The sequence below is a fragment of the Perissodus microlepis genome, chromosome 20 (genome assembly GCF_051167445.1).
Source record: "Perissodus microlepis isolate ML-2025 ecotype Zambia chromosome 20, ASM5116744v1, whole genome shotgun sequence".
Classification (NCBI taxonomy): Eukaryota; Metazoa; Chordata; class Actinopteri; order Cichliformes; family Cichlidae; genus Perissodus; species Perissodus microlepis.
The window spans coordinates 29,615,500-29,642,653 of record NC_140480.1 but is presented as its reverse complement, the minus strand read 5'-3'; the positions used below and the strand labels follow the sequence as shown (position 1 = coordinate 29,642,653).

Sequence of the window (27,154 nt, the reverse complement as noted above, 5' to 3'; positions counted from 1 at the left end):
ATTTGCTGACTCAGGGTGCTCTACGGTCTTAGTTCTATTGCACTTGACTTCTGCCTTCAATATCGTGGACCATAATATCCTCTTAATGAGGCTAGAACATACAGTAGGCATAAGGGGTAGTGCCCTTAACTGGTTTAGATCGTATCTTTCGGATAGGTCCTACTCCGTGCTTATCCATGCTTTTGTGACCTCTAGATTAGACTATTGTAATTCCCTTTACTTTGGTCTCCACTCTGCCCTTCTTCATAGATTGCAGCTTGTCCAGAATGCTGCGGCACACCTTTTGACTGGAACCAGAAGGTTTGCCTCTTTTACCCCAGTCTTTGCTGACCTGCATTGGCTTCCTATCAAATACCACATTGAGTTTAAAATTGTGTTGCTTGCCTTTAAAATCATGAGCAATACTGAGCCGTGCTACCTCGTTGAACTCTTCAGTCCGTATACCCCTAGGAGAGCCCTAAGATCATCAGGACAATTACTCCTAGTGCAGCCTAGGTCCCGGCTAAAGACCAGAGGTGACCGTGCTTTTGCCCTGGCAACCCCTAACCTCTGGAACAGTCTTCCTGCAGCTATTCGTGCCTCTGATTCCATCCATTCATTTAAATCACGGTTAAAGACTTACCGTTTGTGCTCATTCCCTATATTTATCCCTATGTTATTTATCTTCTATTTTATGTATCACTGTATAAATACCCCCACCTTATATTTACAAATACTCAGTGCTCAGATGTTTTATTTCCTATTTTATCTGTATTGATTGTTTAACTAGCGTTTCTCCCTTGTTAGTTTATTTGTTCCCTGTTATGGTCTGATATCTGTTATGTTTTAACCTTGCTGTGAAGCACTTTGGTGTACCTTTGGTTTTAGATGTGCTATATAAATAAACTTGAATTGTATTGTATTGTATTAATCCATCAGTATATACAAGGTGTAATGAACACAATATTTTCAGTGATAAAATAAAATATTGTTGTTATGCATGCATTTACAAATACTCTGTTTTACAAAAAGCAGAAAAATAGTCTTAAATAAGATGCAAATTCCTGAACAGAAGGATTTGATTTAGTAGTTGAATGTTATGCTTGATTAACTTCTGACTAAAAAGTATAAAAAGGTGAGTTCTGTCAGGGCTCTGTGAGCGGGCAGGTGGAAACGTGGATCCAAATGCAGGACTCCGAGACAAAATGTAACTGAAAACCACAGCTTTTATTGCTGGCATGAAACAAAAACAGAAACCAAACCATGAAACCAAGCAGGAACACACAGGCAGGATCTGAGGGTATGACATGACACCAAGCACAGGAAAACACAGGGCTTATATACACAGGGTAGTAACGAGGGAATCGGCAACAGGAGGGAGACACAGCTGGGAGAGATCAGGGCTAATGAGACAGGGGGAACAAAGCTGCACACACTAACATAAGACAAAGACTTTCACAATAAAACAGGAAACATGAATCACAACTCAGAGACACGGACTCAACACAGAGAGACAGAAAATGACACATGGAACTGAACTATACATGAAACCACAATTCCTAAAACATGGATAACAGAAACATGAAACTCTAATAATAATCATCATCATCACAATCACAACAAGAGAACAAGAAAACAATCCATGATGCAAAATTAAACCAAAACATAATAAACTCAAAATACTGGGTCCAGAACCATGACAAGTTAATTTGTTTTTAGTTAAAACATGCATTAAGAGATTTTTTAAATATTTGTGTTTTTATAGTTTTTAAGAAAGATGGTCTAGTAAATCTGCCAAGCATTCTCTATTCAAAGGGGTTTTGACTCCAGCATCCAAGGAGGACATCCAAATTTTCATGAAGGGTATGCAACAAATGGCAATGGTATGCCTCTGATGTCAGCACAATTTCATTTTGGAAACATTTTTCATCCACAACTAGATATTTATTGAGTTATAGTTATTCAGTATTGAAATATTAGCTTGGATCAGATAGCTTGGATTGCACATCAGGACAATTTGCACACTAAGTTCATTTTGCACATTAAGCTCCTTTATCCATCCATCTACATCGACATCTGCATGCCTCACTTGTCTTGACTTACTTATTTTTAATACTTATTTATCTTCCATTATTTTTATCCTTATTTTTATCTTTATTCATCATGTTCTTTTAACCCTTACCTTACTTGGCATTTCTGTATGGACAGCAAAGGAAGAACGTCATTGCATAGAGAAATGCTATTTCTTCTGTACATATGACAGTAAACGCTCTGAGTCTTGAATCTAGATCGTTTGCTGAGAGGTACAGTAAGTCCAAAAGTTTGAGCTTCAGTTTTGTATAATTTTTAGTGTGAAATGAATACTGTGTTACTACTCCACTGGTATCTGCTTTATGCACAGTTTATAGATATCTTGCTAACCAAGCTCAGTAGCAGTTTAGCTGATAACACATCACTCCACATAAATATGATCACTTCTGGTTCCAAACATGGTGGCAGTTGAAACTCTAGCTGTATAAACTGCTGGCTATTTGAGTTTGTATTTTAGAGTATAAACATTGCATGAGTGTGTATCAGTAAAGTAACCATTTGAACACATTATATGGAGCCCTGCTTACTCACAAAGAGGTGAACCATCATCATTACAGGTCATTAAGGGATCACAGTTGAACCGATAGGGGATTGTCTGTGGGACTGAGACCTGGTAGTTACAGGTGGTTCAGCTCAGGGGAAATTCGTGTCAGGGGAGTCTCTGACCTGCAGGGACCAGCCATGTTAGACAACTTGAGAAAAACAAGTCTTGTGGGTTTTTTAAAAGTCTGTTCACACTCAACGAATGTGTGGTGGCATAACAGCCAAAGGTGAAGGTGTCATCAAGCTCTGACATTTTATAGTATACAGTACGCAGGTTTGACTGAAATCAATGTTTGTTGTTTGACTTGCTTTCCTGCTGTCAATGTGATGCAATCATTGTGCGCTTATAACACATGGGGATAAATGTGATTAATTAAGTCAACAAAACACAGTTACACACACACATGGACACATGGGGAGCGGCATAAACACCACATGTTTATGCACTAAAAAATATTGGTCCATCTTACACACACGCACACACAATGTTGGGACAAGCTTACACACATGAACACACAAAGAAAGTGAAGCACACGCACGCACGCACACAAGAAAACATGCACACACACTCGAGAGACGGCAGAAGAAGGAGAAGAATCAGCCTAGGACGGAGACAAGTTGCATTTATCTTCTGCATGCCAGCCTGCTGCGTGTGTGCGTGGGAGTATTGGTCCCCTTGGATGAGCACACGCGGCTGAGGATGCAGCTGGGAGCATGAGTTCTGACAGAGAGGAGTATGACATGGTCTGTCAGAGAGCTGTGACCCTAATTGTTGACCTCTGCCTGCACAACAGCACATCGTTGGATCAGGACACCTGTCAGGATTTCCTTTTCCTATTGTCTGGCCACAGCTCTGACCACAAAGAACCGGGTGAGTAATATCATTAGCTCCTGATGTGCGCTGGTTGTAAGGCAGCACTTTCTCTGTGCTTTGTATGGCTCCATGCTCATTTGTTTCCAAGAGCAGAGCTAATAGTAATGGATTTTGTTTGTGAATGCTTTTCTGTCATGCAAAAGTCGAAGAAAGCAGCAATCTGCTTAAACATGTGCTTGTCCTTTTCTATTTATTTCCCACATGTATGCTCAGAGATGGTTACTCGGACAGGGCTTTCACTGAACACTCGTGGCCATTTATATATCCTTAATGAGTTTTTGTGACCTCAGGGCAACGGGGAGCAAAAGGTGTATAACAACAAAACAAATTCCCATTGACTCATCAGTTTGCTCCGGAGGGCAGAGTTTCTTTACTGTAATGGATAAGCCTTAAGGCTGAGTGATGCCCGGTGATGTCCTGAGCACAACAGCTTACAATCAAAATAAAATAAAAACATTTTCAGGCATGTATGGTTTATGCTTCTAAATATAAATCTGAACACATGTAACTGCAGCTTGTGGAAAAGCAGGATTTTTTCCTGCGTTTAATCTGTACGGCAAAGTTTCGACATAATAAAAAAGGGGATTTTTGACTTATTCATGAGGGCTGATTTACACATCTGTTGCAGCCTTGTGCATCTGTTGCTCTTGCACTTGTAGTGGGCGTCACCCTCTTTAAAGGAATAATCCCTCTCTTCAAATATATTCTAAATGCAGCAGCTCGACAACAGGCTCCAGCATTTGTGTGTATTTTTCCCCTCCTACAAATTCTAGTCATGAGAATTTGCAGTTCAATCTAGCAAATATTGCATGAGTTTTCTAAAAGCGGGCGACGCTTGATTTAATTTACTTACACTGCAGATAACACTGTCAAATACACCAGGGTGTTTGAAGGATTTGTTGCTTTATAGATTTAGAAAGGCAGACTTCCCTGAGGTCTCACTGTGTGAAGATTTTTAGTAAATGGGATTTAAATGTTAAATGTCTGTGTACAACATGAAGAGTGACACGATTTTTACACTTTTACAGAATAATTTGCATGAAAAATGAAGCTAATTCAAGCTACAGAAGAACAGATTGTTTAAAATAGGAAGTCTATCAGGACACTATTTCGCGCCAATTTCCATTAACTGTTGCATATTGTTTATCCATAACCCCAGTTTGGATTCTTTTTATAATCCATCTGATTTCATGTTCCCTTTTCTAACCAGAGAGTTTGCTTGCAAGTTCACATGCACTGCATTGAGCTTTCTGTGTTTGACAGAAAAAAAAGAGTCTTTAGATTCGTCAGCAGGTGCAGAGTAAAGAGGAAATGTTATTTGTTGCTGCTTTTTTGGATGATGGGCCCCTGCTCAAAGAGTGCATGTCACACCAATCCTGACCAAATCCACTGTCACCTCACATCATCCTCAGCAGAGAAATTGAACGTACATCACAGTGCCACTGGCATCTACTACCGAGCTGTGGGGACATTACATGCCATTGCATGTTATGTGGCCATTGATGCAAATTCCTTCTGCCACAAGGAAGCTAAAGACAAGCTGCTTCTGATAGTGTTGGAGGATGTGTAGGTTGGAGTTGAAGAAAAGGTCTTGTTTCACGTATTTTTGTGCAACACTGATTACAGCAGAAAGAGAGATTTGAGTTTTTGTTCATCAACAGGACTTACAATGCAGGATCGTAATAAAACTGACATTTAAATAAAAGATTTTTGACAGATTTTATAGGTTTAGACTGAAGTGACAACTTATTCATCACAAATCACAGTAAATAAAAAATTACACATATTACTACCATGTAATTGCCAAAACGCAATCTGTGGTCACACATTTGTTCATTCAGTTTAGTTTTTTCAGTTTTCGTTATATAGCACCAAAATCCATACAAAGCACACACTGCAAGGCACTTTATATTGTAAGGCGAAGATCCTACAATGACATGGAGAAAACTCCAAGGGTCCCCCATAAGCATGCAGTTGGCAGTGGGAAGGAAAAACTCTTCTTTGATGGGAAGAATCCTACATTGTGGGAGAGAGCTAAAATGAATAAAAACTAATTAAACACACAGAGTATAAACACATAATCAGTGAAAAAAGATGAGTGAAGATGAAATACTCCAGCAGTCTAGAGCTATTGGAACAAAGCTAATGGAGGGTTCAGGGTCACCTGATCCAGTGTGAATCCAAACAGGGAGCTGGCTTTACAGAAGAGGGGTCGGGCAGCTGAAGGCTCTGCTTCCCATTCTACTTCTAAATAGCCTAAGTACCACAAGTAAGCTACTGTAATGAAATCAAACAGAGATCACGATTCAGTTTTGCTAATAAATCAGTTGATAGCCTGGTTTTTATTTTGTTTTTGACATATTTGTTCCAATTTGTAAGAAAATAGGAATGTTTTTTGTTTGTTTCTTTTGTTTTTTCTGTGAATTGCTCTTCTTATTTTAACTCAGTTATTCCATTTCTTAATTGATCAGTAAATTAAATACACACAAAAACACATAAGGCTGATTTTAAAAGTGTTACGACTTGTCATATTGGGGCGGCAGTGTTTGAGTCTGCACAGACAGTACTGAGAAATGCTATTGTTTGAAAAAAACGTGCATTTTTTTAAAGTGCAGGGGCATGTTTACAATTTTGCTGCATCACCTCTTTTTAGAAACCTCTGTTCTTCATAACTGTGGAGATCAGCTGGTTTATTTTTAAAAGCAAATTTTGCTTCCCAGTCTTTTTCTTCGGTATTAGATCTCTTCTTTCTTCATGTTTTTAATAGTTATTGTGTCTGTGAAGGTTTTCAATCATCCAGGTCATGGTACTCTAAAGCGCTTGGAAAGAAAAGCTTCCTGACTTCTTTAAGTTTTCTTGAAGATGTTTCACCTCTCATCCAAGAAGCTTCTTCAGTTCTAGGGTCAAATAGTGGAGATTTAAGCCCCATGGAAGTGTCCCCCCAAGAGGGACAATGGACCCCCTAATCTACCCAATCACACGAGCCAAGGTGTGAAAACGGGTGTAGGTCACAATCAGTGATGGTGACGGTAATAGTTATTGTGAATAATATACCATTTCCAAAATGGACCACACACCACATACGTTTTCCACCTCAGCTTAGCCCATCTTAACTGATCTATGGACAAGGGACAGCAGCTGGTTTTGGATTTTGGATCTTTATGTTTTTTATGTAATTGCATGGTAGAGTTTTAACTTATATTTGTTGAAACAAACACACTGTGTTTACACTCAGCGGTTTTTAGAAGTGTTCCTGTGCTCACACAGTAATTTCCAGTGCAGAATCGTGTTTATGTTTAACCCAGTTCTGTCTGAGGGCCCAAAGATTAGCTCTTGGTTTACAGCCTTTTCCCTGGGTTTCTCTGGGTTCTCTGAAACTTTAGATAACATTACGTACCACAAATGAGAACCACGAGAAACCTAAGTGTCTGAACCCTTCCCCATCTTTACTTTAGACAAATTCAGCCTCTCTGGGATGCTTTTTATAAACATTCATGTAACCTGTTCATCTAAAACGCTAACTGAAAGTGAGATGTTGTACCAGGTGTCCTTTTAGCCAAAGGAAATGTATTGGTTGTCAGCCCCTGTACAGACTTTTGGGAAAGTATCAAATTCAAACTTAGGATACATTTTTCGAATTTCTCCAATTTCTATCTGCTTTTAATTTCATACACAGATTATACGGCTAATCACATCTTTAACTGGAAAAAACTGAGCATAACCTGAAAATTTGTAAAAACGGTTTGCAAATTGGTGGATATTTTTCATTTAACTTTTCATTTAACATTTCACACATCTTCATCTCACCATTTAAGGAAATATGAGAACTGAAAAAAATGAATCCTTTTTTCTCCCCTGTGTGCAGTCCAAAAAAAGGGCACATTTGGCTTGCAGCTGTTTGAAAATATCTGCAGCTATCATGCTCACAGCAGCAAAGCCATTTCACTAGAGCAAATTTCCCTTTAAGTCCCCCGCTGTCAGCTGAGCGTCCCTTCAACAGATTCAAACAGATTATGATAAAATAAGAATGACTAATTAGAAAGTCTGAGACTCCAGTTCCCCTGTCCTGATGTGACTGGGAGATAATATGCCATTTTCTTTATTGACCAGTTGACTCTTAAGCTGGCTGATAATATCCCAAACGTATTGGTCTGGATGCACCTGCTGTGAAAACCAGCACGTGACTTTTTAAACGAGATAAATTAAAAGTCAGATCAGTGTCTCACACTCTGCTGAGTGAACATTTCCCACTAATCAGCTGCCTGCCTTAGATATTGATATTCACTCCAGAGCCCTGATTCAGGTTACAAAGCATAACCCTTAAGCCTTTGTAGCCCCTAAATGGACGAATGCACCTTCACTCATCCTCATTACTAATTCCACTGTCATTATCAGCCGCACTTTCAGGTGTGTGGGCTTGAATTGACGAGGCTTACTTTTTATCATGTTATTTCTCACACGGCTGTCTCATCTTGAGGTTTATTAAGCAAGACCTCGGCTGGCAGAGGACATTAGCATCAGTAGATCATTCATTTAGTTCCCAGTGGCCTGCTCCTCTCTGCCTGTAATATTTGCAGGGATGGATGGTGCATTGCAGGTTGATTCCAAAACAGAAAAACAAGAACATCAAATTAACTGCTCTGTGGAGATTAGAACCCCAGCCGAACCAGCGTGCCTTTCAATAATTCATACCCCCTGTATACTGTCTCGGTGTATTATTGATACAACATTTCACTGTAGACCACAAAAGAAGGCTGGAGACGGTGTCTGTTCCTGTTGTGAGAGATAACACTGGGGAAAATGTCTGTCTCAGCTGTCAGGAAAAGACCAAACGCCAGTCCTCAAAGGCTCGTGTCTTTACTGCTGTAATCATTAGAATAATAAAACATTTTTTTCATAGCTCGCACTATCCGCTTGTAACCCCTCCTTTGCACTTTGAAGTCTAAGGAGATATAATGTAATGGTCTTTGGTTTGCCTGTGGTTAAAATCACACAGACATGGCACAACACTGGCAGCGGGTCAGTGAGCCTTTTCAGTATGTGGAGGAAATAATGACTGGCGATGTGGAACACATTTTTCATTAAAATTAATGCACTAAAGACAGAAGTCAAACACTGGCTTGAATACCAATCAAGGAGTCTGTGAAAAGCATTGTAAATGAGAATGCCTTCATCTCTTTCTCAGAAGGCTTCTTCTGAGTTTCCCTCCCCAGCTTTTTTTTTAAAGCTCGATGGCAACTGGGATGACCCTGAAGGTGCTCATTTCAAGTGATGTTTTAAGCTCCCCAGATGAACAGCTGTGGCACTATTATGAATGTGAATCTATCTCCATTAATAAATGATCAGAATCCTTCTTCTGGGACTCTGTAGCACAGAGAACACCAACAGCTTTCATTTACCTTTGTGGAAGTGTTTCATGGTGCTCTCCCTTACAAAATGCATCAGTGTCATTAATGACAAAAAGGTTTTAGAGGATGAGTAATGCAGAAACCTGCTGTGAGTTTCTCAGGTTAGCAGATTGTGCAAGCATCCACTGAGGTATTGAGCAGTAACATTGGTTTATTGATTAATGAATCAGGCCCCAAGTGGGCGCAGTGGTGAGAGGCTCACAGGATGAGAAAATCTTTCTTTCTTTTTTTTTGTACATCCCTTTTGCCCCACTGAAGCTTAACGTTCTACCACAAGCTGGCACAAATATACAGCAACTGAGCACTAACTGACAGTTCGCTAAGCCTCACGACTGCTGCTGCCTGTCAGGCTTTCTGTTTTTCGCACAGGGAGAATTTACCAACAAAATTCATCTCCGCTTTTTTAACCAACAGTCCCAGATTTCAGACAGAGGTGGGTAAAAGCAGGCATATTTCACAACTGTCACAAGGTAGATAAGCTAATGTGATAATGTGACACCACCTCCTCATCACCAAGCTGCAGGCAGACACCATTAGCCACTTGCTAGAGACAACAGTGAAGCAGCTAGCAGCTGAGGAGTCAGGTCAACTTAAAGGTGAGGATAAGTCAGCGGTGTGAGTCAATCACTTCTGGTCAAAAGTGTGCTCCTACCTCTTATTTGAAATTCAAGCCTGGAGTGTGAGTGATTTTAAGGCGGCGTGAGCTGTTACATCACATCGGTGATTCAAATTAAATCTGCTTGGAAGCTACATCGAGGTTTTTCCGACTGACAATCCGACTCTGCGCCTCTGAGGGGGCCGTCCTATTATACGTTCTTACATCTCTAGCTGCGCTCATTACTCCCAGATAAAGATGTAGCATAAGGAAATTTGCATTATTCATTAGATTGTTCCAATTGGATCAGAGTCAAACGTCATGAATAATGATAATCGAATGTAAATAGCTTCCGAAATAAGCTGCTGGGGGTACAGATGCGAATCTGGACTGTAAAAAAAGATGGATTTAAAGACACCTTTGGCAAATAAAATGCCAAATGTGCAATACATTAGCAAAGATTTCCCAAAGGCTAAAATACCACAGTACCAAGCCAAGGATGGAGGGCTACACAAGAGAATATGTGCATCAAGCACTGTTTGTAAATGTAATGTGTCATTGTAATGATATTTATAGTCTTGGTGAAGTCATGAACTCCTGGTGAAGTGACATTTTCTAAGGTGTACTGGTCAAATTTACAAAGGTTTAGCCTGCTGTGTGGTCTTGTTCCAAGCACCTTAAGATGACACAGGATGACATGAAGTGGATGAAAGAAATTTCCAGTTGTGCAATTATTTGGGTCTGCGGACCAGTCACACTTTGTGAATGCTGGTCTTAAAACAATAACTCTGAGAAGTGAACTTAGGACCAGATTTGCTAACATGTTGCGCCTGCACAATCTGAATTTTTATATTAAAAAAAGATTATTGTCTGTATTTACAAAGACAGCACAGTGAACAGATTAACTCTTTCTTTGCAATGAGCCTCCTTCATATGTTTTTGCACATGTTGTTTTCAGCACTGTGGCTTCTGTGGCAGAAATCCAACATCCTGCACAACTGGGGTTCAAAACCACAAGGTAGAGGAAAGAGGATGTTAACTTTGACCCCTATCCTGAAAATAGTAAAGCCTTGGCTGGATGATACAGTATTACAGATCTAAAATCTAACTGGTATTTTAAACTTTTATACCTGACTCCTTCTCATTGACACACACATCTCCAACTCTTTCACACGCTTAAAGCATGCGTGAAAAATCCTGCAAAGTGAATGTGTTAATTGCTAATAATAGTGAGTAGTTTTTTAAAGGCTACACTTTTACTCCACAGAGCAGTTTGCTAGTTACCAGAACGTGGTAACAAACATGTTGGCTATGTCAGCATAAAAAAGCGGTCAGGTATTGCGAGACGATCTAAATTCTTTGCAGAAGCTAAAAGAGAGAAAATCCTGTTGTTCTTGTCTTACTTTCTCTCTTTGTTTTGCTTCGTTTGACTCTTGCCTCGCAGATGTCAAGCCCTGCTCGTTTCCATCTTCTTTCCTAACTGAGCCTCGAGTATCTCATCTCTCTCAAAGTTTCACTGGATGGTTCGGTTCATGTTGCTGTTTTGTCTTAATGGCTGTTGAGCTGTCTGTCACGGTGAAAGCTTCGGGCGCGTGGGGCCGACACTCCTGTCACGCTGGCAGGGTTGATGGTGTAGACTCAGACACGGGGCCTGTACACTTCATCACACAAATTAATGTGCAGGCTTGCTGGGTATCGCTAAACGGCTGAACTCCGTATACACTATTGTTCCAGAAAATAAAGTCAGAAGTGAGAATAAAGGCACACGGAAAATTGGAGGGATGTTATCGAAAGACGTTTTTGTTTTTAACGTGCATATTTCTAACCTGTCTATGATTGTCATTACAGCCCACAGTAGTCCATTACAGTAAACCACTATACCAAAATATTAGCCCGCACAGCCTACTGTTCAACAGTTTTACACGACCTTTAGATAACTTTCCTAAGTGAAGTTATCACTCAGCACACAGAAACAGTTTGCATATTTCAGAACTTTTGTTGAGCTGTCTGAAAAGTTGCATTTGAAACTACCTGCCACATAAAAGTAACCAAGGCTATGCTTCCCTTCTGCTGAACTAGCAAGATGGCTAGATGCTAAGGACAAGAAGGCTTCTGCAGCCACAACTTTACTGATATCTGTGTGCAGGAACTCACAAAAGAGAGAGAAAAATAAAAAGAAAAGGATGTGTGAGGAGTGTCATTATTTGCTGATTTATTGAATGAGTATCTCAATGGTGTCAGCTCTAAGACATGCAGGATAAATCTGATGTTATCTTGTTCCGACCATAAGAATGCCTGTAAACAATAAAAAGCTCTCCTTCAGACCCATATGGAAAAGAAATAGAAAAAACTTATAAAAGACTTGCATAAGATGTGGCCTACTTCATATAGTAAATCATATAAGGCTTATATGATTTACTCATGAAAGTGGCCACTTTCTCATTGCTTTCATATATTGTTTTAGGAAGTATCCAAAACAAAAGTTTCATTTATATAATTTTTCAAGGGATCTTATATCTGTTTTCACTCTTGTATGCTTTTAATACAAGTTTCACACAAGACCGATACAAACTTTATAAGATTTATATATATCTGTTCCATATAGGGACTTTCACTGGATTAAAAGCAGATACCTGAGGCTCCATTTATTTACATTTATTTGTCTGTGTATAACTTTACAGCTTATCAATGATAATAATGATAATAAAAATGTTAAAAAATGTAATTAATTTGCTCCCATATGGCCATAAAATATGTATTTCAGTAGGCTTAATCACAGTAGTGTCTGTCTGCCACTGTGGCTCTGGATATTCATAAATCTGTAAGTTATAGTGTAACGAAGTGTCATTTTTTTGGTTAGGTCAAAATTAATTAACGTTTATCTTCAAAACTATTTTATAAACAGTACAGTGCTTCAAACGTATACAGAGGGGTCAGGTTTTGGCCCACATTTGCTTTCAGAAGTGCTTGAATTGTCCATGCCATAGATTCAAAGGACACATTATCCTGAGAGTTTAGCCAATATTGACACGATAGTATCACACAGATGTTGCAGACCTTTCTTTTTCACACCAGTGTTATGAATTTCCATCTCAAAGCTGCTCTATTGGACTGAGCTCTGATGTCTGTCGAGGGTATTTAAGGACAGCAAACTCAATGTCACATTCAAGAAACTAGTTTGAGATGGCATTTGACATTGTGACACGGTGCGTTATCTTTCTGGAAGCAGCCAACAGAACGTCGGTACACTGTAGCCATAAAGGAATATATATAGTGAGCAATAATACTCAGGTAGGTGGTGGTTAAATGATGTTCAGTTGGTGCTAAAGAGGCCAAAGTGTGCCAAGAACCCTACCCCCACATCACTCCACCAGAAGCAGCCTTAACCATTAATTAATCCTCAATCTACCAACTGATGTTGCAACGGAAATTGAAACCCATCAGACCTGGTAACATTTTTTACAATCTTCTATAATCTGTTTCTGAAATAGTTACACAAACAACCATGTCATAGTCAAAGTAGCGTAAATCACCTTTCAGCAGAGTGTCTCAAGCTGCAAATGATACCAAATGCACTGAACTGCAGGCACGTGACTGGCTGATTATATTTGTGTGAATGAACAGCTAAGCAAGTTAACCTAATAAAGTGACTGGGGAGTGCAATTCTGCACAGTTTAGAACCAGACTTGGTTGACATTAATGTTTGTATTGATAAGTTATGGGTATGATTTTACATAGCTTGACAACTGCAGAATGAATCTGATTATATCTTTTTCCCACCATAAAAATTCCTGCAAACATTACTTGAAAATTACAAAAACAATGTTTATGTTTATCAGTGTTGGGTAAGTTACTTTAAATTAGTAACTTAGTTACATTACTAGTTACTTCTATCAAAAGTAACTCAGTTACTTCAAGTTACTCGTTACTTTCAGAGTAACTAGTTACTAGGGAAAGTAACTTTGGTTTTACTCAGAATTCTCTTGTTAATGTGTTGCTTCCGTAACTGGATACCCAGCCAGACTGCCAGTCTTCTAGCTTGCTTACTTGCCACAAGTGCACTGTGCCACCTACCAATAGAAAGGAAAAAATAATGTGCACATTTCCACGAGAGAAATCCCACGCCTGATTCTATCCTAGCCTGCTTTTTACATCCAACACAAAAACTGCAGTCGTGGTGCTTTCGATTGTACTCAGAACTCGGAAATTCTGCCTTCTGAATGGGAAGATGTAGGTAACACCAGACTGAAGATGAGCTGCATACAGAGCTGGACTGGGACAAAAAAATCGTCCCGGGCATTTTGACTAGAGACCGGCCCACCATTATAGGAAAAATCATAAAGCCTTTGAATGAAAATAAACACTGTTGTGACAGTGATGTACACTGTTCTGATGGTATATATGTATCAATCTATCAATTGTTTGTTGTAAGACTCAGATAATTATTTTTTTAAAAGTGAGACATTTTAAATGAGAATAAGAAAGTATTTCCTTGTGCCCCCCTTTCCCTTTTAATGCCCTACATGGACCCCTGGCAACACTTTACTAGACCCGCCCCTGCACAGTTACCAGCTGTCAGCTACTTAGAAAAGGATCCTGGTGTTATTTCTCAGAAACAGTTCATAACTTCCCTTCAACTCATTCATGTCACCTAAAAGGTAAACCTGTTTCTCCATCACAGCTCTGATGATTCAGTAAGGACATCTCCTGGTTTCATCTTCATGTTTCCCTCTCATCACATAACCAAACCGACATCATGACCAGCAGCTTTACAGCTGTGGCTCCAGCAAACATCAGCTGATACTAGAAATTAATATTAAATAAATTCTAACAACAGCTGATCAAGCTTAAAAGTGCTGCTGTTGTTTACCGCGACATCCGCTGGTTTCCTCTTTCTGGCGCAAAGTGGGCGATAAACAAACAAGAGAGAAAAGCCGATCAGCTGATCATTGATCAGTTTCATGATTGAAGTAGAAACAGGAGAGGGAGGGTGAGAGGATGAGAGAAGAAGAGGCAGCTGTGCAGCGTAAACACAGAATAACTCCAGCTTTGTGTCTTTTTCATTGTAGCTGAAGTCCGGGACAAACTGTGTTCCTTTTCACCTCAATACGAAACCCGTAACATTTTCTCTGAATACGAGACGATTCTGTTTTTTACGGGACGGTTGGCAACTCTAATAATTAACCTTATGAACAAAATAAAGTTCAACATCAGTAACATAGCACCCACCCAGCTGTATAGAAACTCCGTCATGCTAGCTAGCACGCAGTACGAAAAAGTCAGCATAACGAAAATAAACTCCACCTAAACTTGGTTCATATCTGACCCAGATGGACTGCAGGTTATAACTTCTTACCTGAAGTTCAGCTCACCTGACACTCTCGGACCAGCGGCCGCTTCGGGTCTCTCCTCTTGCCTCCCTTTTCCTTCATCCACCTGCTGGCTTCCACCACTTGTTAATGTTATTGAATCTGTGGAAGCTCCGCGATAGCCACCACACGAAGTAACGAATAACGAGCCTATCTAAATCCCAGTAACGAGTAACGCGTTCCCGGTTTTGGCATAATAACTAGTTACCGTGCTCGTTACCACAATAATAACGTAGTTACTGTAACGCGTTACTTAATAACGCGTTAGTCCCAACACTGATGTTTATATGCAACAATAAGCTCAACAAAGCTGCATAACTTCAAATATGTACTGGGTTAAAACAAAATACCCGAGGGTCCATCTGCTTGACTCTCTATAACTCTCCACATCTTAAAGAATGACACTTAGCTCAAAGGCACGTCTTCATTTAGGCCTTCAGTAGTATTATTAACACATTATAGATACTTTGTCCCCATGTTGTTACATAATGTGTTTTTTACTATGTTTAATCACAAAAGTGTGTGGCTGCCACTATGGATCTGTATATTCATGAATATATACAATAGGATTGGAGCACAATAAAAGGTGTCAATGTTTTAATCACAGAGGTCAATATGAATTAATAATCCTCATCTGAAAACCAGTTGTAGAGTACAGCACTTAAAATGGAAACATATAAACACTGTAGGTTTTAGAAATAGTTTGTACTGTAGTTCCACAGAAATCTGTCACTTTTTACAAATCCACTCTTTCCATATTTCACTGGGAAAATTTTACTTTTTACTCCACAGAATTTTAAAAGTCTGTTTAAATAAAATTTGTCTCAATACATCAGATAAGATAAGATATCACTTTATTGTTCCAGCGTCTGAAATATGAGAATTTGTTGCTTTTCTTTGTAAAGTAGAGTGATTTCTTTGTCATGGTCTTTATTGTTTTAACATTCGGTAAAGGGAAGAACACCTGAATATTCTGAAACTGGTTCTCTCAGATGCATATAGACAGAGAAATAAAATTGTCTTGACTTGCTTTGGAATTCAACAGGATTTCACTGCTGATTTCAACACTGGTCTGATCTTTGAGTAACGAATATAAACAACCTGAGTAAACCAATAAAATGCAAGCATTTGCATTTGACGTGTCTTTATTGACCTGAGTGGTAGCTAGAAAATGTAGTGCTTTGCCTTCACAGGCTTGCAAAAAGAAAAATGTTCCATTCAGTCATATTTATGACAGAAGAACATTGCAATAAAGTGTCAAAGGTCGAATTCTAAGCAAGGATTTTCAGCATCAAATTATTCTCAGGCTGAAGGTTGACACAGCAAGGTGCGTGCCAATGCTGTTTCACTGGTACCCAAAGGAGATTCAAGCAGACCAAATGTGAGCACACCATCAGATCAATACATGGAGCTTTGCTTACCGAGGGGTAGAAAAACATCTTCATCACAGGTAGATAGTTTGCTAAATAAAGAACACGAGCAGTCAGTATATACTTAAGGTAGGACAAAGCAGCAACTCAGAACTGGAAAAAAGGGTTCTTTGTTCTTATGAATCCAAGTTAGATGTCACAAGAAGGTAAGCAGGATGCTGCAATAAACCAAATCTACAGTAAAACATGGTGGAAATATTGAAGCCTCGGGGTGTTTTGTTTCTCTGGAGTTGGACTCCAGCACTGAATCTACTCCACTTTATCCACACAGAAGTAACACTGTGGGGGAAAGTTTATATTATTGGAGGATATTAAACACAAACACACCTCAAGACTTTTTAGACTTCCACTAATTCTTCAGATGACCAACGTGTGCTGACTTTAATCCTTTGCTGTCACCAAGATTAACATTACAATTGTTCCATTGAAGACTAAGAACACTGGGGTTTCACAGTGTTGTGAAGTCTTGTAAAGTCCCTGCAGTGCATTAGTGCTGCTGTTAAAGCAAATGTTGGGAAAATAAGTACTAGTATAGCCTCAAATTTTAGCTTTAAATTCATGTGGGAGAAGCTCAGAGTAGAGCTGCTACTCTTCCACACTGGCAAGTGACTCCTGCATCTGATTAGGATGCATCCTGGGTCAGGAGAAATTATATCTCTGCTCATCCAGGGGAAAAGTGTTACTTTTCCCCTGGATGAGCTTAGTAAGTGCCCAGAGAGAGAAATGGGTCTGGGCGTCTCTGCATAGACTGCTGCCCTTGCTACTCGGATAAGCGGCAGAGGATGGATGTCTATTCAAACTGTTTGTGTGTGTGTATTTTGGGATTTTTTTAAACATATCTGCACAAATTGAATGCCACTGAAATGCTGCTATCACCCTGTCTTACTTACTCTGTTAGTGTTTGGAAACTGAGTTGTATGGATCTCTTAGTGCCAAAATAGTGTTGTTGTTCTCACACGTGTCATGTTTGACCAGAAGAGGTCCAGTCAACACCAGGGTGTGAGCTGCTGCCTGTGGGTGCAGGATGTGAGATGTTTTTTTCCCCTCTACTAAAATTGTAACCACCCACAGGCAACGAGACAGTAATGAGGAGGAGGTTTACTACATTAAAACTTTACTCACTAATTAGATAGACGTTGCATGCATGGGAGACTAAATTAAATACAAATGCTTAAGGGACAAACCAAGGGTGTAATGAGCATGCAACACAGCATTGTATCATACTATGATGCCAGCAGCGTGATGAATTCTGCCATCGTGTATTATGACATTGATGGAAGATGTTTTTCTTGATTTATTTTAAGGTTCAGCCAAAGGGGAAGGGCACCATGTTATATATTAGTCAGTAAGGTCATCCACTACACAATGTGTAGAATATCTTCTTTCTTTTCCTTTTTTTTTTTAGCTTGTAAACTCTTTTGTATAAATCCTGTTTGTGAGCTGCCTGAAAGTGTTAGTCAGTAGACCTAGAACATATGGTGCCGTAGGCCCTCCATCCGTTCAGACTGTATCTTTCCCATTTCCTGGAATCTTTGCTGCTTCCTATATTTTGTGTTTTCACTTATACTGCCATTAACAACCCCCTGAGGTAACATGACCCACAAGAAGCACAATCAGGGAGATGGGGGAAGGACAAATTGAATAACAACCTCATGACAAAAGACACAAAGACAGCGAAAAAGGTTGTCTGTGTGTGCGCGCTCATGTAGATTTGTGAGCATGTGAGTGTGTGCACCTATATGTGTGCTTTTTTTGTGGGTAAGCAGGGTCACGCTGTTTGCAGAAGATGAGGCTTTTGAACAGGGGGGTGATCATGTTTCATTAAACTGTAGATAAAATTCGATTTTTTTCTTCTTTTCTCAGAACGAGGAAATAGAGGTGCAATTTGAGGTTGGTTGTGACATTTCATCCTGTGATTATATTAGCACCCTCTGCAAAGCAGCCACTGCATGGCTTGAAATGATGTTACCTAAACTGACAAGAATTGATGGGGTGACCTTACAGCTTGTCCACCGGTGGAAAATTGCTCCGTGGTTTTGCTGTGAAACAGTGGAAATGTGAAAAAGCCATGTAGAACTGTTGCATTTTTATCTCTCATATTACATCAGTGGAGCAACACCAGACTGACGTGCAGGAGATCAGAGCGGTAACACGTTCTTAGAAAAATCTCCAAAACATGAAGAAAATCTGTCTTATGCGAAACATACAGTGGAATACACAGCAGATTGAATTTTTGACGTACAGCCAAATAACAAAGTAGATACACATGCTCTAGGGGCCTTGTTTCATTATTCATCAACACATGCATCCATTAAATCTGCATAACTCATTTATTTGGCAGATGCAATATGAAATGCCCACATATAGATTATATTGTATGACAAAATTACTTGAAATGGATTAGTTTTGAGGCAGAGCTGGAAGGTTTGCCCAGAAAACAGGGTAATAACAAATGTGTGGAAATGCAAATAGAGAAAAGGAAACTTTTCGGAGAAATAAATAATTCTGACAGAAGCTCAAACAGGTGAGTCCCAACTTCTGGGATGCATTTTTAAAGTTTTAGATAGAAGTATAAAATACAGACCTTTAAAATAAGCTTAATATCACTCATCACTAATTTTTCTCTTTTGCATGTTTCAAATCATCAAACAAATATTAATATTAGGCAAAGATTTTTTCTTTTTTAATGTAAAGTGAAGCATTCCCAGTATAAGTGTCATAAAAATGTATCTAGCCTAATGCAGGTTGTTTGTTTCATGAATAAGAAACTAATGAAAAAAAATGTATTTTTGGTTTATAGGTGCTCCGATTACTTTTTGGCCAACATGAATCCCAGTTTCACTTTCAGTAGCCTACCTTGTGCAGCCATATGTAAAAAAAAAATTAAAAAAAATCATTTCACAGCCCAGTGCTGTTTCTTGGGGTTTATTGTGCACCTGACTGTGCCAACATATATTCATCTCGATATACTCTACTTCTAATACTTACAGTACATAACAGCAATGGATGAAAATGTGCTGCAATTCTCATTTTCTTCCACAGACTAATTTAATAGTGAACTGAGACTGCATTTCAGCAAAATGCTTTTCAAATGCTACATGTTACATGGATCAAATCAAAGGCTCCTTGAATGTGACTGGTCAGCAGGAATCAATATACAGAAAAAAGAAAAGCTTCCAGTCCTGCAAACATATTCTTTAATACTTGCGTACATTCATATGCAGATGTCTGTTTATAGAAATGAATATGTAAGTGACAATGCAGTTCCTCAAATGGCCACAAGAGGCTCACTCTAAAATTGATGTCATGATTTTACAGTCAGTTACGAAAAGACTGCCCTGTTAAAAAGTACAACATGAACTACATGTTTACAAGTACGTTCAAAATAGGTCAGCCTGTGGGACTCTGCGGACGTCGCTTCTGTAGAGGAAGAGGTATCATCAAGATGTTTTTTGGTAAATGTGAGATGAGCCTTTGTGTTCCTTTTGGTCAGCAGAGGTTTTCTACTTGAAATCTCTTGTTGTTCTGGGTTCTTTTGTTCTTAGAGTAATTCTGGTCGCCCGGTCACTCCTGGGAAGGCTCATCATTGTTCCAAGTTTTCTCCATGTGTGTATAATGGCTCTCAGTGTGGTTCACTGCAGTCCCAAAACCTCAGAAATTGCTTTGTAACCCTTTCCAGACTTTTAGATGTCAGTGACATCTTTATTTCTCAGGTGTTTCTTTAGCTCGTGGCATGATGTGTTGCTTTTTGAGTTCTTTTAGCCTGCTTCACTTTGTCAGACAGATTCTATTTAAGTGATTCCTTGATTCAAGAGGTCTACCAGTAATCAGGCCTGAGTGTGTTCAGTGTAGCTGAACTCAGTTTTACAAAAAAACACTTTTAATCAGAGTTAATTTATGATTTAACAAAAGGGGCAATTCGTTTTTCACACCACGGTATCTTTTGGCTGGCTTGGGAGCGCCTTGGTGTTCCCCTGGACAAGCTGGAGGAAGTGGCTGGGACGAGGGAGGTTTGGGATCCTCTGCTTAGGCTGCAGCCCTGGATGGTCAGCAGACACTGTCTGTAATAGCTAATCATGCTGTCTTAGGCCTAACATCCCCTAATTTGAGTAACTGAACTGGAAGAGCTGTTTGTACTTTTGAAGTACCAAAGGTGCTAATCAGCAAGTGCTACTACTGTACATGCTACAGTATTGTTGGTCTGTTCGGTCATGCTTTTAGCTGTGAATTAAAATGATATGCTTGATTAGTTGATGAATTTTAACCTGTTACATGATGTTTTAATGAAACTGGGATTAAAGATGTAAGAGTCTGAAGAAGTACTTTGTTGATTTGTTTATTTTATGCTCTTGTCACTTGGCCTTTGGTTTGAAAAGAAGAACAACCAAAACATTCCAGGTCCCTTTGGACTCTTTTTACAGTAACATATTGCTAATACTTGGAGGATCTGTTGATTTTAAGCACTTTTGAGTTGCTGTAAGTTGATTTAGTACTTACAGTTTATTTCCTGGAATGGGAGGAGGTATGACTACGTAGGCAGGCCTTGCAGCTCTTCTGGAGACTGATTCTGTTATGCAATGGAGGCTGTGCTGCGAGGTGTTCAACTGAAATGGGGTGTAACCCCATAAAGAGTCTTTCCTCATCCGCTTTAGTCAGTTGCTTTGCTTAGTTGTCACCTTCAAGTTGAAGATTCACAGTATTTATTCCCAGATTTATTCATAGCTTGCACTATAAAGATACTGCACTAATCAACTGGTGTAAAGTAAAAAAGGACACAAGAAGAAATTTAAGGGCCCTTCATCTCTGCCATCACATCTCTCATGTCACAGGGACATTGACTTTGGCCATGTTTTACATAAAGTCCATAATTACTTCCCAGGAAAGGTGTCATAGATATATGTCTATAAAATAGTTGATTACATGGACACTGGCAATATTATATTAATTATTTTCTCTTAGATAACAATTAAGTATACCAGTGTTGTAATATCAAACAGGTTAAAAGTGTTGAGTATTACAGAAGTGAGGCACCTGATTTTACAAGCTATCAGTGATGACCTGGGGGTCATTTATGGAAATTTCACTCTGTAAATATATATTACAGATGGTAATTTCCCCCCCGGTAGAGCATAACCCCTTCTATGACAAGCTAATCCCCAGCCAAGCGTGTAATTAAGAACAGCATTAGATATGCTGGGAACGTACCACACGTGTGTGACATGACGGTGAAGCGGCGGCCTGTGTCACCAGTGTGGTAACTAATCACCCGTCACTGGCTGTTACTGACCAAACACGCTCACTGATGCATTCAATGAGCTAAGTCTGATGAAGACGGAAGATGAGCATTACTAGCGTAGAGCTTTATTATTAAGCATTACCCCTGACAGTAACATGTGATGTCTGTCACATGGACGCAGATTCATCTACATGAGACTGCGACACACCATGTCATTTAAATGTAACAGCAAGGCCGGAGGGAATAGTCAAGGTTTGGAGCCTGCGGCGCAAGCCAGCGTTTGTACTGCTGGATCCATATCATATCACATCATACTCACTTCAGTGTAGCAGAAATGGCAGGTATATCTGAGGGTATGTAAGTGAAATTCTACTCAGCAGTCCTTCCAACAATGATCTTTTGAGTCTTTTAAAAAAATGAAACCACAACCTGATTCGAAGAAACAAATTTTAAAAGACAGGGTTTCGTTTTGTTTTTCGATGATCGGATGAATAACACTGAAGATAAATCTTCTTGTATATAAGCACACTGATGCTTTTTATGCTGTGCCAAAGTGCCCGCAGACCACACAGCAAAGCCAGTAAATCCCCTCATGCTGCCTTCAGTACTCACGACATAGCATATTTATGCCAACTGTTTTGTAAACACTTCACTGCTGATATCAATGTCTTCTGTCCTGTCTAATGCTTGTTTTTTTTAGTTTTTACACATTGTCATTTGCTTTCATTTTGTTTGTTATTGCTTCAGATTGGCTTGTTTTGTTCTGTCGCATTGCATTAATAATAGACACATAAAGCTGATACGGTGTGTGTGTTAGCAGACACTTGTGTATACACACACCCAGCAGGCACAGATACGGGCGCTGGAATTATTGGCCCACTCATCACAGGTCTTTAATTGCAACGGCAGCTTCAGTCATGGTGGTCCATTACTAGCTAAACATACACAACTCTCAGTCAGAGAAACACTGAAAGTAATATCACATGTGCACTAAAACAACAAACTAAACACAAACTGCTAATTCAACTTCCATCTTTAACAGTCCCATCACTCCTTATGCCATCAGATGACAATCCTTTCCAATTACTATACATAAAATAAATCTTTCCTCACCACCTCTATGGGATGGGAGTTTTAAATTACTGGGATGCAGTTATCATTAACCTACATCAAACCATCCATTCATTTTCTGAACTGCTTATCCGATTCAGTGTAGTGGGAGAGGTTGGAGCCTTTACCAGCTCTAAAGGGGGCAAGAGGATATGCCACCGGTTCATCATGAAGCTGATACACAGTGCAATCACTCATTTTTGCAGCATTTAAACGTAACCTCACATTTGTGTCACTGGACTGAGACTAGAGCACTTGGAAAGAACAAACTGAAAAGAGAAAGGCCCCAGCTGGCCGACGCTGGTTGGCTAAAACATGTCGCACTTTTGCTGTGAGGCACTTGTGCTAACCACTGCACCACCAGTAACCTACATGAAATCTGACTTTCAAATGACAGGGAATGATCACTTGTGTCATGCAATCTTATGAATTGCTGGTTTCTGCATAAAAAGAGAAAAGCAATCTTAAATAGCAGAATGAATAACCAGTACTTGCCATGGGGATTTGGGTGTTTAAGCGTATGCTTAAGGTCATTAGTTTGACACTTGGTTTAGAGCAGGATTGGAAATTGGGTTTCTAAAAGTGAAACACTGATCCAAAACAAAAGAGTTAAAGATGTTAAAAAACAGAAATGAAGGGAACTAGTGAGTGAATATTGGGTTCACCACAGGAAATGATCATCGCTTACATATAAATGCAGCATTTCAGCTTTTGAGCAGGCTGCTTTCTGTGAATCCATTTCCAGTGTTGCAGCATTTCATGAAACTACATTAAAAAGTAAAATATTTGGATTACTTTGTTGCAACAAAAGCCATTAGTCTTACAAGTTAACAAATAAATTATTTAGTTTCAAACAAGCAATCTGCTGCTCTTAATGTGGCATAATGTAAAAGCCTTTGCAGTGCTATATTTTTGCCATATTTTATTGGTCCTGTTGTTCCTTCCTAATGTACAGGTAACACATTAGAAAGTAACTTCATAAAATACTTGGATTGGTTTGTTGCAACAAAACTCATTAGTCTTGCAAGTTCAATTAAATAAGTTATTTAGCCTCAAACAAGCAATCTGCTGCTGTTAATTATTAGTCGTGTTTTATTGTTCCTTTAGAAAATCCCAGACACATTTGCACAGATTCTGTTTCCCTCCCTCTACTTGGCAGCTTGTTGTTTACCAGTGGAAAAAACCCAGTCTTACTGTTGGTTCAGTGTGTGCCATGTTTGGCTCTGGTGGTGATATAGCAGTGAAGAGTCTTTACCTTGTAGAAGCCTTTGCAGTACTTTGAATTTGGCTGATTAAAACATTCAGTAGTTCACAGCAAAAGCGATGTGATTGATTACTTGTGACGGTACTAAAGTCATCAACAAGTTTAACACAGTCTACAGTTCAGCTTGTAGCAGATTTTTCAAAGTGGGGACAAGTTTTTTTTCTCTAACATTATCATAGCGCTGACAGTGACTGAATCGCCTTTTCAAGGATACTCTTCACGTAAATCCACTGTGGGTCCACTGCTCTCTAAAAATATCCATCACAGTGAGTGGGCTCTGCATACCAACAGGCTCTGCATGTTAATGAGGTTGTATTCATCATGTAATACAATGCAAAGATTACACATTAAATATGGAGGTATACGTGCAGATAAAGTCTTGGCGGCATTTTGAGAAAGACTGAAGACAGAAAGTGTCAGAGCTGAGGAGCTGCCCTGCATTCAGAGTGGAGTAAGTCAGTAAGGAAGGAAATACAGAGTCTCCATGGACTGCTCAGACAACTAGAAGGAGAAGTCTTGAAATACTGCCTCTCCTAACTTGATCGGGGAGCAATATTTCCCTCTATGACTCTGCAAAGAGCCTCGGTGCTTAACCTTTATCAGCTTTAGTACTAAGCACTGATTCCTTCATACCTTTGGGTACTCTTCAGCTGGCAGGTTGTTCCACAAACCTTTGTCAACTGTTCTATTCCTTGTTGTCACACATTGCAATTTACAGCAATAATAATGGCAGACTTATGAAACAAAGATATTAATAATTTTGAGAAAGGTTTAGCTGAGATGTGTCTTTTTCTTGGTTCTGCTTTGCAATATTACGAGTGTTGCATTGCATAACTGAGTGCTGTCAACATAATTTCTATGTGTTTTAATTTTAGGGTCAGAGTTTGATCAGTGACATCTACTTGGCTAATTAAGCTAATGAGCTGGTTGAAAACTGTAACTTAGGCTGACTTATTAAATGATCCAAGATGATTAAATTTTCATAAAGAGCCTTGTAAAGACTTAAAGGGTACATTTGAGAAAAAAAAGGTCCTCATAGGTCAGCATGTTCATCAGCTATTCATTGATCCCTGGGGAATGTGAAAACAAACTGTGAATATTTAGTAGCACTTTCTATTACAGCTCAGTAATAACATAGCAATAGCAGGGCAATGAGATAGGAAGAAGGAGGTTATACAGAAATAGTAAGTTATTACCTTTTAATTAATACAGTGGTAATAGCTGAATAATCTTACATTGAAATGTATGTATTTGGGTAATAACAGGTCAGAAATTTGGGGTAATAATGTAAAAAGAAACTACTAATTCCTAATTCCTAATGAGCAATTAGTAATAGTATAATATTATAATAGTATATATATATATATATATATATAGATATATATATATATATATATTCTCAATATGATTTATATACTAATTTGTAGTAGTTATGTCATAATAATAAGGTAATATTGGCTGATGTTTTGAACATATATGGAAATTACTGTTTAATAATGCAGGAATTAATTCCACTTCATGTCAACAACGTTATTCTGTGTTTGTTTCCACATTATTACCCTCAGTTTCTGACCTGTTATCACCCAGTTACACAAATTCCAGCTGTAACCACTGTTGACAAAAGATAATTACTTATAAATTACTTGAACATTACTTTAGCAATTAAGATATGTAACTAGTAGAGCAGCAAGGTAGATGCATGTCTAGCTTGCTGATTGCATGTCTTATCCTGTCTTCTTTCTCTCACCCCAACCGGTCGCAGCAGATGGCCCCTCCCCTCCCTGAGCCTGGTTCTGCCGGAGGTTTCTTCCTGTTAAAAGGGAGTTTTTTCTTCCCACTGTGGAGTGCTTGCTCATAGGGGGTGATATGACTATTTCTTTTTTTTCTGTATGTATTATTATTATGTTTCTATGTCAGGATTCTTAAAAAATAAAAAAACTAGGTGAATTCTTCCTACTAGCCGTGGCATTGGCAGATCTGGTTTATCTGTACGTTAAGCTTCTGTGCGCTTGTTTATTTGGATTTGTAAATAAACAAAAAGCAAATAAGCAAATAAAAAAACAACCAAAAAAAACGCACACAAACAAAAACAACACAATATTCTCACCTTCTTTCTAAACTAAACATCCATGGCTGTATTTTCACTGGGATGCCATCAGTTCTGTTTCGACAGTCTCTGTGTTTTCAGAAGGAAACCTGCATTTAACATTGTTTTAGCAAGTACAAATCAGTTCTGGAGAAACATGATATTTTTTTCCAGTGTAAAAAATTGATTTCAGAGTTTTCAATGGGAATGCTGAAGGTTTGAGATCTTTCTACTGTAGTTTTGGTGATGAACTGTATATTTGGGAGGTAAGCAGTACTTATCACTTATAATACACAACTACACACTGTAATCTATCCTTCTATAACAATGACATCTTTTAAGTAGACACTGTATGACAGAGAAAATAACATGATGATTTTTGTCCTTACTCTCACTGAGGCAGTGGTGCATGTCCAATCCTCAGCATGCTCTTTCCTTTTCTCCACTCTTGCCTGCACATCATGAATGCAACCCTGCTAACATCTCTTGTTTAGCCCGTCTTATAGCGTTTTTCATGTTAACACAGAGTTTCAGGTCTTCCCAGCTGACGCATAAATCATTTCACAGGGCTGGCTGTATTAAATCTCCGCAGGTAAACACCAGAGGGGATTTTAATTTTATTTCAGAAGCATCAGACCCTGGAGAGCACAGTTCTCCAGCCTGAACCTACTTCCCTTTGAACTCTACTTAGATTTTTTGGGCTTTTGGCCATAAGTAAATCCAGTGTATCCTTGAGACCTAAGAGGACAGGAGGCTTTTGATTCATGGTTCATTTGAAGAAAGAATGTGCTGAGCGCATCCCAAATGAGGATTGACCTCAGACTGATACGTCTGAGCAGTTTTTTGAAGTTATGTATGTATTCAGGCCCTTCTTCATCCACCAGAAGCACTGGGGTCACATAAATCCTCCTTAAACGTTTATCCACGTGTCACAAACCAGACTGGATTCACAGGAAATTGAAAAGGTTTAAGGCAAATAAAAAAGTTCTACACCTATAAGCTTTGTCTGACTTGTGGGGCTGTACTATGTCTAAATTAAGCAAATCCGCATCTGTTTATTTAGTACTCATTACAATTTAAAGAGGGGTCTGCTTACCAAGCTCATGGGTTTGCAAACAGGGATTAAAGGCTCTGTTTTGTTATGCAGTTCCACAAATACACAAACTGCT

General features: G+C 39.0%; 1 protein-coding gene across 1 annotated transcript in view; it reads left to right on the top strand.

The window, feature by feature from the left end:
- Window positions 1-3,295: 3,295 nt before the first annotated feature.
- The window catches only part of syt6a (synaptotagmin VIa), an 82,891-nt gene continuing 59,032 nt past the window's right edge, over window positions 3,296-27,154 (top strand). Inside the window, exon 1 of the mRNA XM_084916520.1 lies at window positions 3,296-3,484. Within this exon, the coding sequence (XP_084772646.1) occupies window positions 3,328-3,484 (157 nt within the window). The 5' untranslated portion in view covers window positions 3,296-3,327. The remainder of the gene's footprint in view (window positions 3,485-27,154) is intronic.